Here is a 15,401-nt window from a genome sequence, read left to right as displayed (position 1 = left end):
GACTGAAGCATCTGAACCAGCAACCTCTCAAAAGAGCATAACTCCAGTCCTGTTTGTAATGGTGTAGACTCAAACCATCAGCACGGCAGTGCCTGTGTCCCACATGCCACGAGTGCACCTCCATCCTCCATTAACCCCATCCAGGCCCTCACAAGCTGCAGCCTGTGTCACACACCACCAGGCCTTGCTCATGCGACTACACATGAATCCTTGTGCCTTCTCCTCCCGTGCACCCCAACCTGCCTTTTATGTTGTAACTTCTACCAACGCTGAAGTTTCTTACAAGAAGACTTTCCCCCCTCCCAACATTTGTTCAGACAGAAATCCCACCCTTCTGGAGCAGGAGACATGTGCTCCCCCAAGGAGGTGCTGAGTGTGAGCTGAGCCCCCCCCTGCCCACCATTTGCCGGTCAAAGGGATGAGGGTAGTTACCAGGTGCTGGTGCCACAGGTCCACATCCCTCTTGTGTTGGCAGCCTCAGGGCTGAATTCTAGACATCTGTTACCTCCTGCACTGACCCAAGCTTCCAGTGACTCCAGAGATTGGAAATACAAGCAAAGCAGAGAGTTTCTTTGCTCAGTTGTTAGTCCCTGTTAGTCAGAAATACCACCTCCAGGCTCAGAACAGAACTAGCTCAGCTCACAACCTCCTGTCTGAGCAGGTAACTCCCTGAGACCACACAAACAAGGTGTGTTATCATCCTCCAAACCCCTTGGTGCTGCCTCGCTGACAGCCCAGGGCTACCTCAACACCTGATTTCAGCACTGCAGACAGGACAGGCTGATACTCTGATGCCGAGACAGGGAACGGCAACACACACACACGGACTGCAGCACATGGATAATCTTTATTGGTAACATCAGTGGAGCACCAGTAAACCATTACTGACTGTAGTGGTGACACGCAGCTGAGGCACATGCTAAGGCACTTTTATTATATAAAACCAAAAAAAATCTAAAGTTCTTTTTTGTGACAGCAACTGGGACACGAGGCTCCTGCACTGAGAGCACTTCAGGCATACAGGATGGTGCTTCATATGGAATTATTTTTACTTCGCTCATAAGTAGGTCTAACCGCAGCATATACAATATGGTTAAGAATACAGGTAAATCCAGCAACCAGTGTACGGTGTAGAAAAGTAAAGACTATCTATATATAACCATGGTCCCAAGAGAAAGGCAGTGATAAAGACCTTTATTTTTTTTTTCTTAATTACTTATTACAAGAGATACAAAGGCCTTACATATATCTGTGCAGATTAAAGGGTTTTTAATATACTCTTAGTCAACGGTGTACAATAACTAATCCCAACCCCTGGTTACAGAGCAGGTGCGAGAGGCTTGGACATGTCAATAAAAGAGGCATTTCCCTCCCCTCATCCCCACCCTCTGCCCACTACCCTGTTAAATTCCCCTAGATCCTGTCTATTACCATTAAATATATTTGGTCCCCCAGAGATTCTCAGACAAGCCCAAGGACACTGTTCTGCCTCCCCAGCCTGTCATTAACTACTGGTCCACGCTACCTTAGATGAAACCGCTCAGAGGCAGACACTAACAGGACATCATTGCACTTCAGAGATCTGTCCAGACAGTAAAAATAAGAGGAAAAAGAAAAAAGACAACTTTGGCAAGTCCTCCAAATAACTGGTCCTGAGAGGAGCTTCCCTCTTCAGCCCTCCCTGGAAACGTGTGAAAGCAGAAAGGGCAAATTGCCATGGCCAAAGCACACCGTTTTTCCTGAAACTGCTCCCAAACCATGTGGGTGGGCAGAGTAAAAGAGGCAGAAGTCTGAGGTCACTGAACATGATTGCCGAAAGCAAACAAAGAGGGAGGGGATAAGAATACAGGAAGGAGCTTCCCTGCAGCTAGAACTGAAGACAAAAGGAGATTTACAGCAAAAAATAATCTTTCCCTAACCCCAGTCCCTCCAAACTGTGTACGGATTCACCAGCAGACATGGCACGGACAGTTCTACAGGCCTTTGTGGTGGCCAAACTGCTGGTCAGATTTCAGAGACCCAACTCTTTGGCATTAAATACAAGAGGATTAGGAAACTGGAAAGAGGAGAAAATGAGGAACACAGATGCCCCATGGCTCCAGATACACAGAGCTGGGCTTGCTCTGCAGATCCCCAGCCAATTTAGGAGGACAGGGTTTGCTGAAAGTCCAGTGGAAGAGGGGAGGGTGGATGGGTCACTCCATCACATGTAACCTGGGTCAAATGGGAAGACTTATTCAGTAGCTTTGGTATCACCAGCCTCTGCCTTGCCGTCCACTTCCTCATCGGAGCACTCTCCTGTACCCTTCCTGACAATTCGACGTGTCACGACAAACGGCAGGTCCCCACGCCTAGGGAAAGACAAGACAGCACGTTAGCAACAAGAGGTTCCACTGACCTCACCAGACAGGGCAGGCTCTGCAAAGGGGTAAGCAAGTACCTGGCCACGCTGTTTGCAGTGGGCAATTACAACAATGGCCCAGAATGCTCCACCTTACCTGAGTTTGCTCTTCAGGGAGCTGACTTCCCTATTCATGGCATCAGCTGTTTCAGTGGCATCCTCCAGCTCACGCTGGAGCTTCCTACGGGATGCATTGGCTCGCTGGGCCTCCTCTTCTGCTTCCTCAAGCTGGCGTTTCAGCTGCTTCAAGCGCATGTTTGCCTTATCCGCCTGAGCAGGTGTGGGGAAGAGAGAAATACAAATCAGTGTTTCCCCAGAGCTGCAGCACAGTTAGTAGTGACAGCAGCAAAAAGCAGTTTTCAATCCCCCCTCTTTGCTTTCTGAAAGGAATTGCCTAAGACTTGACAGCTCCAAGCTTTTCCTTAAAAGCATTTACATCTGTGTCATCTTGTCATTATCACAGTGAGGAAAAAGAAGAAAAATCTGTAGGAAGGTTAAAGCCCTCTTAATGCAGACAATGCTTTGGCCATAGGAGGGGAGTCCTCCCACCACAAGACTCACCAGTGCTGCAGTAACCATACACACCTGATCTTTGAATTGCTCAGCATTGCGCCTCTCATCATCCACCTGCAGCAAGATGTCTTTCAGCTTCTTCTCGGCACGGCGGACTTGCTTGCTGGCAGCCTGGCGCTCCCTACACAGAAACACAGTGATGGTCAGACAAAAACTCATCTCCCCTTGTCCCCAACAAGATGACATGACTTGGGCAAGTTAGAAACAAGGAAGATAGCAAAACTCCTCATAACCTAGGGAAAAAAGGGGATGGCAGGCCATATTTCCCAGAAATAACAAAAAGGCACTGATGTCACAGTATCACAGTATCACAGTATGTTAGAGATTGGAAGGGACCTCAAAAGATCATCTAGTCCAATCCCCCTGCCAGAGCAGGAACACCTAGATAAGGTCACACAGGAATGTGTCCAGGCGGGTTTTGAATGTCTCCAGAGAAGGAGACTCCACAACCTCCCTGGGCAGCCTGTTCCAGTGTTCTGTCACCCTCACTGAGAAGAAGTTTCTTCTCAAGTTTAAGTGGAACCTCTTGTGTTCCAGTTTATACCCATTACCCCTTGTCACACAGATAGGATGCTTCGTGAAGCTACAGAAGGGCAGCAAGTGTATCACAGCTGCAGTTTTAGGAGTGGTTAAGTCTGGAAGTAAAAAACAAGGAAGGTTTGCCAAGATCCTACTTCCATACTACCCACTATACCTAGAATAAAGCCTTCACTCAGACAAATCAGAATTTAAAACAGAGTTTCTACTAGGACATACTTTGTCTCCATGTCCAACTGCTCTTCCAGCTGTGCTATCTTTGCTTCCAAGGCCGTGATGGTAGCCTTGTACTTGGACTTTACTGCACTCTCCATCTCCTGCAGTTTAAGCTTAAGCTCCTTGTTCTGGCGCTCCATCTGCTGGCGAGCGTTCTCATTCTTCTGTGCGTTGCTACGCTCAGCATTCAGGTCGGCATTCATCTGATCAATCTGCAGAGAGAAGTAGTACTGAGCACATCCAGCACTCCAGCCTGAAAGGCTGATTTACTTCCCAGGCACATGCTGACAGCAAAGAAAAAGGACCCTCAGGGTAAGCTGAATACCTGGAACAACTATGATGCAGAGGGAGCTCTCTGTAGGCAGGGCACTTCTCAAAATATCTTAGTTTACCCAGATTTTCAAAGTAATTCCTTGAATAACAGGTTTCTCAGCCTCCTCTTAGGGCTAAATTTGCCAATCACACACAATGCTCTCAGTAGCAAAGGCCATGGTTTGGCACGTAACACAGTAACTATCAGTCTTAGTGAATTACAAAAATCCCAAGGCAAGCAGATCCAATACATGTGCTTTACTAATTTATCATTTATTTGCTGTCTGTCTACTCCCTCTGTCTACTACAAAGAAGCAGCTTAAAAATACTGACTTTCCAGGGGGAAAGGGCAAGAACTCGGTCCACTTCCAAACCAGAGAAGGCTCTGGCTGACAGTCAACCAACTCGAGAACTATGCTCTCATCCACCAGAGTGAGCAAGCCATTTGGAAAACCATCAGCCTAGCTCCTTGGCTCTGGAATGCTGAGAAAACAACATGCTCAACTTTCAAAGTTGGGCAGACAAAATATGGCAGAGAACAGGCAGATTACAGTCATGGTTTCTATAGTGGCCTAACAAATTCCATATGGTTAGTCCATCAGAAGCAGCACAGAACTGGCAGAAAAGTCATTTTCCAAGCACACTGTGGCACTGTTCAGCATGCCAAGTTGGAGTAGCAGCATGACATGGATCATCTTTCTCATAATCTCTTAATACAGAAAAAAGGGACTAGGAGGTTTGGGGTATTTTTGTGGGGGTTGTTTTGGGGTTTTTTTGGTTGGTTAGTGGGGTTTTGTTGTTACTGGTTTTGCTTAAGGTTTTGTTTTAAATAAACTTCAGAGATTGTTGCAGCTACCCAATGATTAAAGTGTTCAAAACCAGTGAGCTAACATCAGCTCTGACTGCCCACCCTATCTTCTGTACTGTGGTATTCGGGTGTTTCATCTTGCTCACATCTAGGGACTTCTGAGGGCTTATACACTAAGTGGCAGCTGGCATTAATCGGAGTGCAGTATGACAATTTACAGACTAGAGAACCCCTACTGACACACACAGCCTGGATAGGTACCTGAAGGTTTGCCTTCTTGAGCCGGTCATTGATTATCTCTGTGTTGCCCTGTTCTTCTTCCAACTCCTCCTCCAGCTGAGCTATCCGAGCCTCCAGGCGTCTCTTTTCCTCCATGGCCAGTGCTCTATAGGGCACAATCATTAAAGCAGTGTTAGTGGCATTAATGACATGGAGAAAATCCACCATTTCTCATTTCTTTAAATAAACTCAGTCTTTGGAGAGCAGAGGGGATACACTGCATGCTGCAGACTATATGAAAATAACAGCCTGTAAAGTATTTTCTCAAACCAGCTCCTCCACCCTTAAAACAGGGAACATTACTCACCCTTTACCACTGCTGTTGGCAATCTCATCAGCCAGCTCATCCCTTTCTTGCTGGGCCTGGCGCTTGGCACGCTCAGCAGCTGCAAGCTCCTGGAATGAAAACGAGACGGTCAGTGATCCAATGGGAAGCTACCAATTAATGCAGCTTAGGAAAAAGTAGTTACTGGTAACGGGTGGTACGGTCTCCAGCTACATCCAGACTTAATTATAAGACATGGTCTGCTCCACACCCACCCCGTGGCTTCCTTTGTTTTGCACTGCCCTATCACAGCTGTCAAGAGAAGGCCAAAATCTGCATTTTGAAGTGGACCTCATATTTGAGCAGAGCAAAAAGTACAGGAGAAAGGAAATAACCACTCAAGCTTAGACTGCTACGCTTAGTTCTTGGCCAAAGAAAATGAACAAACCCTTTACTTGCATGCATATTCCATTACCTCCTGCAATTGGATCATCTCTGCCTCCATGCTCTTCAACTTCTTCTCATTTTCTTTGGCCTGGGCCAAGATCTCTTCTCTGGAAGTACGTGTGTCCTCCAGTTCCCGCATGTAATCCTTCATTTGTGCCTGAAAAAGGGAGAGCAAATGATGAATTTCAGAGCATCCACATTGACAAAGTGGGTTTGTTTGTCTTGCAGGAAACATGAAGGGAATTCATTAATCTTCAGCTACCAAAAAGGCTGCTGTAAAAACAAAAGGAATAATCCTTTTCCCATTTCACAAGTAACAAGGAGAAGGAGTAATGAAAGCAAACAGCACTGCTCAAATTGCAAGGGAAAAAATTGTCAGATATAGGGAGAGGGGAAGGCAGGGTACAGGAAGCTTTCTAGTGAAGCAGTACAACGGATGGTCTAGGGCAGATTTGGAATATTTCCTAAGAACAGATCAGACAAATGCCTGTAGGAATTACAAAAGCATAAGAGAACTGTGGTGGGGCAGGAGAAGGCCTAAGTGATATCTAGGTCCCTCTAGCTTTGCAGCTCCATAATCCTTTCCAAAAACACTGACATGAGGCAAACCCTAGACTGGGCTTTCCCGACAGGTTGTCCCTCAGGGAATTAAACAGGCAGATCGGGGTTAGAAGGATATTTGAAATGCCAATAAATCTTTCACTGTAAATTGCTACAAGGTTCTGCTGCTCTTGTGCCACTGATGCATGGTTCTCACGAGATGAAATCTTGTATCCCATTTCCTTGGGTAAATGTTCTACAGTGACACAGCTAAGACGGTTGCAGCATCTCACCTGCAGTTTGCGGAGCTGCTTGATGGCTTCTTCACGATTCTTGTTAGCAGTGTCTATATGGCTTTCCAAATCCTTCAGGTCCATCTCTAGCTTCTTCCTGGCAGCCACAGCAATGGAGCGCTGTTTCCGTTCATCTTCCAATTCCACCTCCATCTCCCGTACCTGTAGAAAGAAATAGAGGCATCAGCATTTCAGCTCCTTGATTTCCTAATAGCCAGTTTTCATATCCCCCTTTCAAACCGTACATAAGGACAAACATGTGACTCATTTTCATTCTTCCTGGCAGGGGGATGGGGCTAACATTCCTCACTAATAAAGCCACACGGGTTCCTCTAATAGACAAAGACTGTTTGAACAATCATGCACACAAGGGGTGAAGTGTCTCACAGCTTTGTGCTGCCTGGACAGTTACCATTAACAAGAATCTGAGGTTTGACACTGCCTGTCTAACCACCTTTGGACACAAGTGTCTTTGGGTACGGAACACTTTCAGGATTTACAGAGCAATTCTTACTTGTCTAATCAGCTGTTTCTTCTTCTCTTCATTCTGTTCATCACGTCCCTGGAGGTCCCGGTCAAACTGTGCCTTCATGGCCTGTTGGTTCACTTCTAGCCGCAGTTTGGCATCCTCTGTGGCCTGCAGTTCATCTTCCAGCTCTTCCAGCTGTGTCTTCATCTCCTCCACCTGCTGCTCCAGGGCTCGCTTAGCCTTCTCCAGCTCATGGACCTACAGCACAGTACCACACGTGAGGTTTCCTCAGAGACAGTCAGACAATTTCACCTATCCTAGGCGCAAAAAAGGCTAAGAACAACCATTCACATAAGGCAGAATACAAGAATGCTGCATGTGTCCTTGTAGTAGGGTAGGGATACCCCTCAAAGTCAGCTGCTTGCATAACTGCAAGCTGCCAGTTGGAATCACAACTACCTATTAGTTTTGGTCATGCATGTGTGGTGGGCTCAGAGAGAAAAGCATTTGTTAGTCCAGTCCTGACCTACTGCAGACCTACATCTACCGCAGTCTCCTACTGCTGGAGACCTCTGGTTCTGACAGAATTCAAGAAAATACTTTTTGGCCTCTAATTTTTTTATTTATTTTTTTTTTATTAATTTTCCTTCCTGCTTATCGTAACATTTTTTTGTCTTGAAATATTGGGTTTACTGTCTTCCATTGCCTGGCTAATCTCTGTATTTTACAGATCAGACTCTTATCATATCTTCATTTCCTCCACAACAATTAATTAACAGCAGTTCAGTTTCCCACTACCTAAGTTTTCAGCTACTTTGGGTCATTTCCAGGTTCTTGCAATCCATCTTTCACACTTACTAATGCAATACAAACATTCACAAACTCACAGTGTGTCCAGTATTCTTTACTACATTCATCTGTGTTAACACTAACATAAGGTTTTTGCAGCATTAAACTAACAGTATCACCTGTGTGATATTTCCTGGCCAGACATTTTAACTTCATACTTACACTTTTCCCAACATCATCCTTTGAACTCATCAGGTCTTCCATCTCTGCACGGAACTGCTTATTGATTCGTTCCAGCTCATCTTTCTGCTCTATGGCTTCTTCCAGGGCTCTGGCCAGGGAGAGGGCCTTAGTCTCCTTCTCACGGGCTTCTGCCTCAGCACGGTCCCGTTCTTCTGCATACTTGGCAGAGATGCTCTTCTCCTCTGCCAATAGCTACAAGAGCACAGTATCAGTATTCTGAGAAATTAATGACAATTTTCTAACAAGGTAAACATGCACCTTTTCATTAGTGTCTTAATAGTACTCTGCCACAGAAAGTAAGAACCAGCTTCCAAGAACGAAGCATGCCATCCCACCTTTTGTAACTGTGCTGACCCCAAATGAACAAACTTCCGATTCCCTAGGCCTCAAACCAAGTATTTTCAACTCCCTCTCAATGATCTGCAAACAATGCTTTAAACTTGATCTTGGTCTTGATATAAATGCTACGCCTTTGGGAAAGAAGCATCACTAAGCCACCTATGCAAGCAACAGAATTCATTTAATTCTATGAAAGCTTATTTCTCCACTCTATATGCTATGCCTTATTTCAGAAATAAATATGCATTCTCCAAGCAGCATTGCTTAGGTATTCTTAAAGCAGAGCTGTCAATAAGATGCACCTACTGAATGCCCAGTGACTGAAGTCATACCTGATCAAACTTCTTCTGCTTCTTCTCCAGGTTGGAAACGATCTGCCGCTGATGATCCAGGTCCACAGCAAGGTCATCCAGCTCTTGCTGCAGGCGGGTCTTTGTTTTTTCCAGCTTGTCATACGCAGCTGTCTTCTCTTCATAACGCTGGCTCAAGCCCTCCAAGTCTTTCTGCAGCTTCTTCCTGGCTTCCTCTGCTGACTCAAGGCAGCCCAGACCATCATCCATCTTCTTCTTTGCATCTATTGCCTGGAAGCCAGAAAAGATCTCACGTGAAGCCATACCACAGACAATGCTGTATGTATTTTACTGGTACCAGAAGCTGAGCCTGCTCAATTTTGAAGGTCCTACTCCCCCCCTCAATTAATACATGATTGAATTCCTAAAGGAATTGCTGGATACAAATCTACAAGTAGTTCATACAATTATCATCAGAGACCTCTTCATTTCCTCTCTTGCCCAAATCAGCAGGATCACCTTTTCCCAGAAAGGTTCTGTTACTTAAAGTTGATTCTCCATTTAGATTTTACTTCCCTATAGACAGATCGCACTTATGCTTCCTCTCAAAAGTCATTGGTTTATAGGATGCAGACTCTGTACCTGTTGCTGAAGCACAGCGATCTGTTTTTCCAGGTTTCTCTTAGCTTCCTCTTCTTCTTCCAGTTGCTCTTTGAAACTGTTCTTCTCATCCTCCATTTGCTTCAGCTTAGTGCTGAGGCTCAGTTTTAGGCGAGTCTCCTCCTGCAGCAGCTCCTATGAAGCAAACACCCCAGTGGAATTCAGCACCGCTCCTTGGCCTTAAAGGCTCACAATGCTCACCCACTCTCTCCAGAATGAGTACTTTTGAAGTCAATTTTAAGTATGCAACTTATTTCACAGATAACACAACCAAAGACAGAATTTAAATAATTGTCTTCCAGCAAGTCCACACAGAAACAAAATACTCAGAATGGTCCTATTCCCTCACACACTCTAATAGTTAAAGTATATTACTTCACCTCACAAGCCACCCACAGTCTTTTCTGGAGTCTTTTGAGCACACAAACCATTCAAACCCTTCCCACACTGTATTCTGCTACATGGCTTTCTCATATTCAGGTATCAAAGAAAAGGACAAAAGGCTAAAATGATATAGCATGGTTAAAACTAACCTTAGAAGATTTGAAAGACAGTGGTCATTTACCTACTTCAGGCACCAGCATCATCTTACTTTTGCAAATCGTAAGACATTTGGCTGCACCACACAGAGATGCCTTGGTTTCCAAAGCTCTCACCTGTGTATCCTGAAGTTGTGATTCCAAAGCAGAGAAATCCTTTGCTAATTTGGCTGATTTGCTGTCAGACTGGTTCAAGAGACCTGTGACATTGTCCAACTCAACCTGAAGGAGAGATCAGAGTATCAGTTAGTGAATAATACATCTGCAAAAACAAAGCCAGGAACAAGCGAGAAGCTACAGGACTCAGAATGGAAAACTCAGGCGCCTCATAACAGTAAGGCATGCACATATTCTCTCAGGGAAATGAATGCATCGTTTCCAGACTCCCAGGAATGAAGTATGAGAAGTTGAAAAAAGATCTTTTTACATGGGATCCCCTCTGCAGCAAAAGCCTTTTGGTTCTGGGTGGTTTGGGTTTTTTAAGGCCTATATAAGACTTCAGACAGCCTGGCAAGAATTTTAAAAGCTTTCATTAAACTAACTCTCTCTTTTACACTCTCTGCTTCAGGACTATATCTCGAGTCTCAAAATTACATTTGCACATTCTAAAAGACAGTGCACACACCAGCAATGCTCAACTTTTAATAACAGCCCTCCAAAAATGAGAAGGCAGAAGACAATGCTCTGTGTGACTCAAAGCGGTTTGCTGTTCACTTGAAGACAGGAGGAGAAACCCTAAATTTCCACATCAGCCTTGAGCCACACCTCATCACCATCAACTGCATTACAAAGCTTCAAGAAGCTCTCTTCCAAATGAGTTACACAACTGCTGGTCTGTTTATGCCGGTCTATGTCCACAAGCAGCTGAATTGTCTGCACAACTGCAAACTGTACCGTACAAACCACTGCATGCTGAAGGGAAGCAGACATGCTGATAACTTTAAGGCTTACAAAACTCAAATGGCAACTAGTTACTTCAGCTTCTCAGAGCTGGTAAGCAACATCAATCCAGAAGTCCTGCCCTGGCAATGGGTTAAGTAGCTTGCATAGCCCCTGGGAGGCAAACCATGGATTTGCTTTTTGTAGGAACTTTATCCTCACCAGGAACAAGATTTTTTAACCAGCTGTGGGGAGGCACGACCCTACAATGCTTTCAGTCTAACCCCGAGCTCTATCAGAAGCAAAGGAAAACCCATGCCACTCACCTGCAATTTGTTAACCCTCTCAACCAGTTCAGTCTTCACTCTTTCGCCTTCAGTGAATTTCACCTGGAGTTCTTGGAGCTGAGCATCTACTTTTTTCCGCTTGTGCTCAGCATCCCCTTTGCCCTGCAGAAGGGCCTTCACCTCATTGGCCAGTTCAGTTCTCTCACCTTCCAGAGCCTGTTTTGCTTTTTCAAGATTTGCTTTCACCTGAAGAGGGAAAAAACACAGCAAAACCTCTCAGACTTTATATATGGCAGGATCCTTCCACCAAGTACTTTTTCCTCTCCCCCTGCAACAAGCAAGCTAATGTTTCATGTTTAGCAGCTAAGTTGTAGACTGCTTATTCAGAAAAAACAATTTAAGCAGCCTGTCACTGATAAGCAGGAGACAATCTAACAAGCAGAGAAGACAACACAGGAGATAGTTTTCCACCATCAGATTCCAAATTAAGGCTGTACAAGTCAATAAGCGCAAGCTGTGAAAAGAACATCTTGGTTAAGCAGTATAACATGCCTGATTGGAAAAAGAACGAATGCAACTATTCAAAACAGCTTCATAGTGAAAAATAATCTACCAAGGGAAGAAGAGTACATGTATCAGACGCCTAGTACCACAAACGCTTCATGTTCTTCTGCGGCTTTAAGACATGACCATAGAGCAGCTGTCCTTTCAGAGAGATTGACTGCTTTGGCCTTGTGTTTTCTATTCCACATACCCGTTTGGTTTGTTCTAACTGCTCTGCCAGCTCCTCAATAGCTTGTGAATGTTTCTGCCTCATCTCTTGGATTTGAGCCTCATGTGTCTTTGCCTCATCTTCAAGGGTCTTCTTCAAAACCGTTACTTCTTGTTCTCTCTTTGACCTACAAAATTCACAAATTCCATTAGTGAGAAAATCAAACAGATGTGTATATCCACCAAAAGCATGTCTAACGCAGAAAAATGCCAACGTCTGTTTAGCCCTACAAGCTACAAAGACACTTTTCAAAGTTAGAGCTTAGCAATGCACTGTTCTTAAGCAGAAGCTGGCAGCATTACTTTCAGCCTAAGTAGTAACAGCCTGAAAGAATGAATGTTTCAGGTCTATTGCTAACACTGTGGTTAGGGAACAAATTAACATTCTTACATCAGGTGAGGTAAATGCAGCTTTGAGTACAGCTTGCACACTACCTCCTTCTATAGCCACTGAGGCTGCTAACTAGACTACTCCAATAAAGGCAAAGACTTGCTTTGGTAAGAGACTGGATGCTCCAGCATTTATTAAAAAATTCAAAAATAAAGACAACAGCTACATCGTGGAGTTACCTGAGCTCTTGCTGAGCAGCTGTAGAATCTAGCGTGTCTTCTAGCTCCGTTTTCAATGCTTCCAGCTCTTCTCCCAGATCCCGCTTCTGTTTTTCAGCTTTATTCCTGAATGCTCTCTCTGACTCCAGATCTTCCTGCAGCTCAGTGATCTGGGATTCAAGTTCCCTGATTTTTTTCAGGGCCATGTTCTTCTGAGCCGCCTCTTCTTCCACCCTGAGTTCAACATAGGGTTCTGGTCAGAGCCAGATTTAAACTGTAGGTAAATTAAAATCACCTAACCTACCAAGAATAATCAATAAAGAAAGCTGCCACAGGCCAGCTCTACAATATTACATTCAAACTTTGATGCATGTATCACTACGGATTCTAAGTTCTATTTCCCAGTATCTGAGAGAGCACAATCACTTACCTTAAAGAAGGGGACACAGAGAGACAACAGAAGAAAGCAGAAGGGAAAGCACCATTTTTCACTGGAAACTGGACACTTTACTGAACAGATGAATATAGCAACTAGCAGTAAGAGAGTCTGTTGCCACTACTTTTTAACTCCCTCTGAAATCTTACAGCTCCAATGAAACATTAAATTCATAGCCATGCTCTGCACAGAGAATGTGGCAGTGAGCAGCAGCCAAAGAACTCTGATGCTGAGAACATGAATCCTAACAGTCCACAGGCTGAAATACAACTACCACAGATTCTATTTAGTCCCTATTCCAAAGGGAGACAAGACAAGAAATACTTCCCAACTTGGTGGACCCTGAACCCTGCAGGTCAGGTTCTCACCTAGCTAAGGCTGCCTGCAGCTCCTCTTCTTTCTTGGCCAGCTGCATTTTGAGTTCTGCAATCTGAGCCTGCAGCTCAGCAATCTGGTCATGCAGATCACTGGAGTCCCCTTCAAGCTTTCGACGAGTCTTTTCCAATTCTTGCCTTTGCTTTTCTTCACGTCGCAGACGTTCTGAAGAAGATGGGGACACATTAAGTTACACAGATGATATATACCCAAAGAATGTTGTATGAGCAGAGAAAATAAAGCTATTTAATCAATAGTTTCTTTCCTAATAATACAACTGTCCCAACTGTAGCTGGAATGCATTATTTTGTCAGGACCTACACATACAACTGCCCCCATATTTTGCTCTCAAAACATACCTGCATGACTTTCCTTCCCCTCATCTTACCGCCAAACACTCTTGCCCCTTTTTCTATACTAAACAATGCCAGCACAATGCTGGTCTCTCCCAACACCCACACCACACAGGCATAAGCACTCATTAAGTGACACTGAACACAGGGTCTGCTCTCCCTTTACAGAAACTAAACAGGCTAGTTCCTGCTGTGTTAACCTGGGCAGTCTCCAGATGAAGTACCTCTCGCTTCAAGTCTGAAGAGCTTGTGCAAACAGGTTATCAGAAAGAGCACTAACCCTGACAGATTGATGCTGCTGCTGCTGGAAGTAGAAAAGTGGTTACACTTCTACAGCAGGAAAAGAAAGAGAACCAGCCTCTCTTCTCCATTGGTCTGCTGCTTTAGAGAGGATTTTTATTTAGATCAAGGGCTCAGCTGACAAGGCACATAACCTTCAGCCAGTCACTGAACAGCTCTACCAAACCAATCAATAAGCATATACACTATAGAGTAACTTTTAACCCCTCAGAACCTGGGGAGGACTAAAACTCGAGAAAACAAAAACCAAGTTCAACAAATTTTAACAAGAAACCACCTAAAACTAAGAAGTAAACAGGCAAGTTCTTTGCAGAATCTGCCTTAAAAACAAACAAACAAACAAACAAACAAAAAACACCCCCACACAAAAAAACCCTAAACAAAACCAAAACCACCTTCAAGGTCTGTGATCATGGCCTCATGCTTATTCTTGAGTTTGGCTAAGCTCTTAGATTTCTCCTCTTCCTCTGTCAGGTTCGTTGTAAATTCAGACATCCTGTCTTCCAATAGTTTCTTTTCCTGCAGAATTGGGAAGGCAGTGTCAAAGCAGTTGCTGGAATTACAGGACATTTTTCCAGAATTGACTGTGCTTAAATATGTCAATGTCATGAGTGCCTACTACTCCTGTAAGGAACTTGGAACAAAAGAAATCCTTTCAGGATTACAGACAGTATTCAAATCAATGGCTACTTAAAGATCTGTATTTGAAGCCTTTTCAAATCCGAAAGGGAAGTCTGCTCAAGGGGTAACTTGATACTCTTTGGCATAATGATGTAACAGAAAACTTTCATTCATGGATCGTTATTTAGTCAAGGCTATACACTACTGACTTGTAAAGAATATAGGCAGGCAGTTAATTTCAGGTCAGAGTTGTCAAAGACAAGACTGAACTCATTTGAACGTTCCCCCACAATATGGGAAAGGTCAGCCTTTGGTGGGTAGCTCCAGAAGAAACACCCGTACGTCTTCAGCCTGTGTAAGAAGCTGTAGGAATCTTACCTTAGCTGTAGGAATCTTACCTTAGCCAATTTGAGATTCTGATCTTCCAGAACCATCACATCTTCTTCCAGTTTTTTCAGTTTGGCCTCCGTGGTCACTTTTTCCAGCTGCAACTTCTGCCTTGCGCTTTCCTCTTCTTCAAGCTGTTCCTCCAGTTCCTTCACAACACCCACAGAAAACCAAGGCATCTGTCAGTGCTACTCACCAACCATGTAACAGCACAGTAGCAATCCTAGAACTTGGAAGTTTTCTTTACCCTTCCTCTAGGTATTAAGGTACCTCAAGGTAGTTTCCAGAATTAACATCTGTCGTGACTTGATGCAACATACTCTGTCCTAAAAAACAACTTTTCTAGCAGAATAAACAGTACTATTTTGCAAAGAAGAATGCATCATTCTAAAACAACTTGCTTAAGCTTACTTGTCTATTTGACAGGTGGCCACCATCTTCAA

General features: G+C 44.3%; 1 protein-coding gene across 3 annotated transcripts in view; it reads right to left on the bottom strand.

Annotated features, from left to right (window-relative positions):
• Nucleotides 1-1,178: 1,178 nt before the first annotated feature.
• Nucleotides 1,179-15,401, bottom strand: part of MYH9 (myosin heavy chain 9) — a gene marked incomplete at its 3' end in the record, with an annotated part of 73,260 nt that continues 59,037 nt past the window's right edge. For 2 of the 3 annotated variants that reach the window (XM_080618044.1, XM_080618045.1), the window contains 19 exons: nucleotides 14,970-15,107; nucleotides 14,346-14,469; nucleotides 13,291-13,462; nucleotides 12,508-12,720; nucleotides 11,921-12,065; nucleotides 11,206-11,412; nucleotides 10,118-10,222; nucleotides 9,444-9,596; nucleotides 8,844-9,092; nucleotides 8,152-8,364; nucleotides 7,186-7,398; nucleotides 6,672-6,833; nucleotides 5,867-5,995; nucleotides 5,434-5,522; nucleotides 5,109-5,232; nucleotides 3,731-3,939; nucleotides 2,987-3,095; nucleotides 2,499-2,671; nucleotides 1,179-2,351 (listed from right to left, as the gene is read on the bottom strand). In XM_080618044.1, coding sequence (XP_080474170.1) covers nucleotides 2,234-2,351; nucleotides 2,499-2,671; nucleotides 2,987-3,095; nucleotides 3,731-3,939; nucleotides 5,109-5,232; nucleotides 5,434-5,522; nucleotides 5,867-5,995; nucleotides 6,672-6,833; nucleotides 7,186-7,398; nucleotides 8,152-8,364; nucleotides 8,844-9,092; nucleotides 9,444-9,596; nucleotides 10,118-10,222; nucleotides 11,206-11,412; nucleotides 11,921-12,065; nucleotides 12,508-12,720; nucleotides 13,291-13,462; nucleotides 14,346-14,469; nucleotides 14,970-15,107 — 3,045 coding nt within the window. Of the gene's footprint in view, nucleotides 2,352-2,494; nucleotides 2,672-2,986; nucleotides 3,096-3,730; nucleotides 3,940-5,108; nucleotides 5,233-5,433; nucleotides 5,523-5,866; nucleotides 5,996-6,671; nucleotides 6,834-7,185; nucleotides 7,399-8,151; nucleotides 8,365-8,843; nucleotides 9,093-9,443; nucleotides 9,597-10,117; nucleotides 10,223-11,205; nucleotides 11,413-11,920; nucleotides 12,066-12,507; nucleotides 12,721-13,290; nucleotides 13,463-14,345; nucleotides 14,470-14,969; nucleotides 15,108-15,401 lie in introns of those variants that run through there. The other variant, XM_080618046.1, reaches the window with a different exon arrangement.

Source organism: Psittacula echo, assembly GCF_963264785.1.
Source record: "Psittacula echo genome assembly, chromosome: 1".
NCBI lineage: Eukaryota > Metazoa > Chordata > Aves > Psittaciformes > Psittacidae > Psittacula > Psittacula echo.
This window is presented reverse-complemented; position numbering and strand designations above follow the sequence as displayed.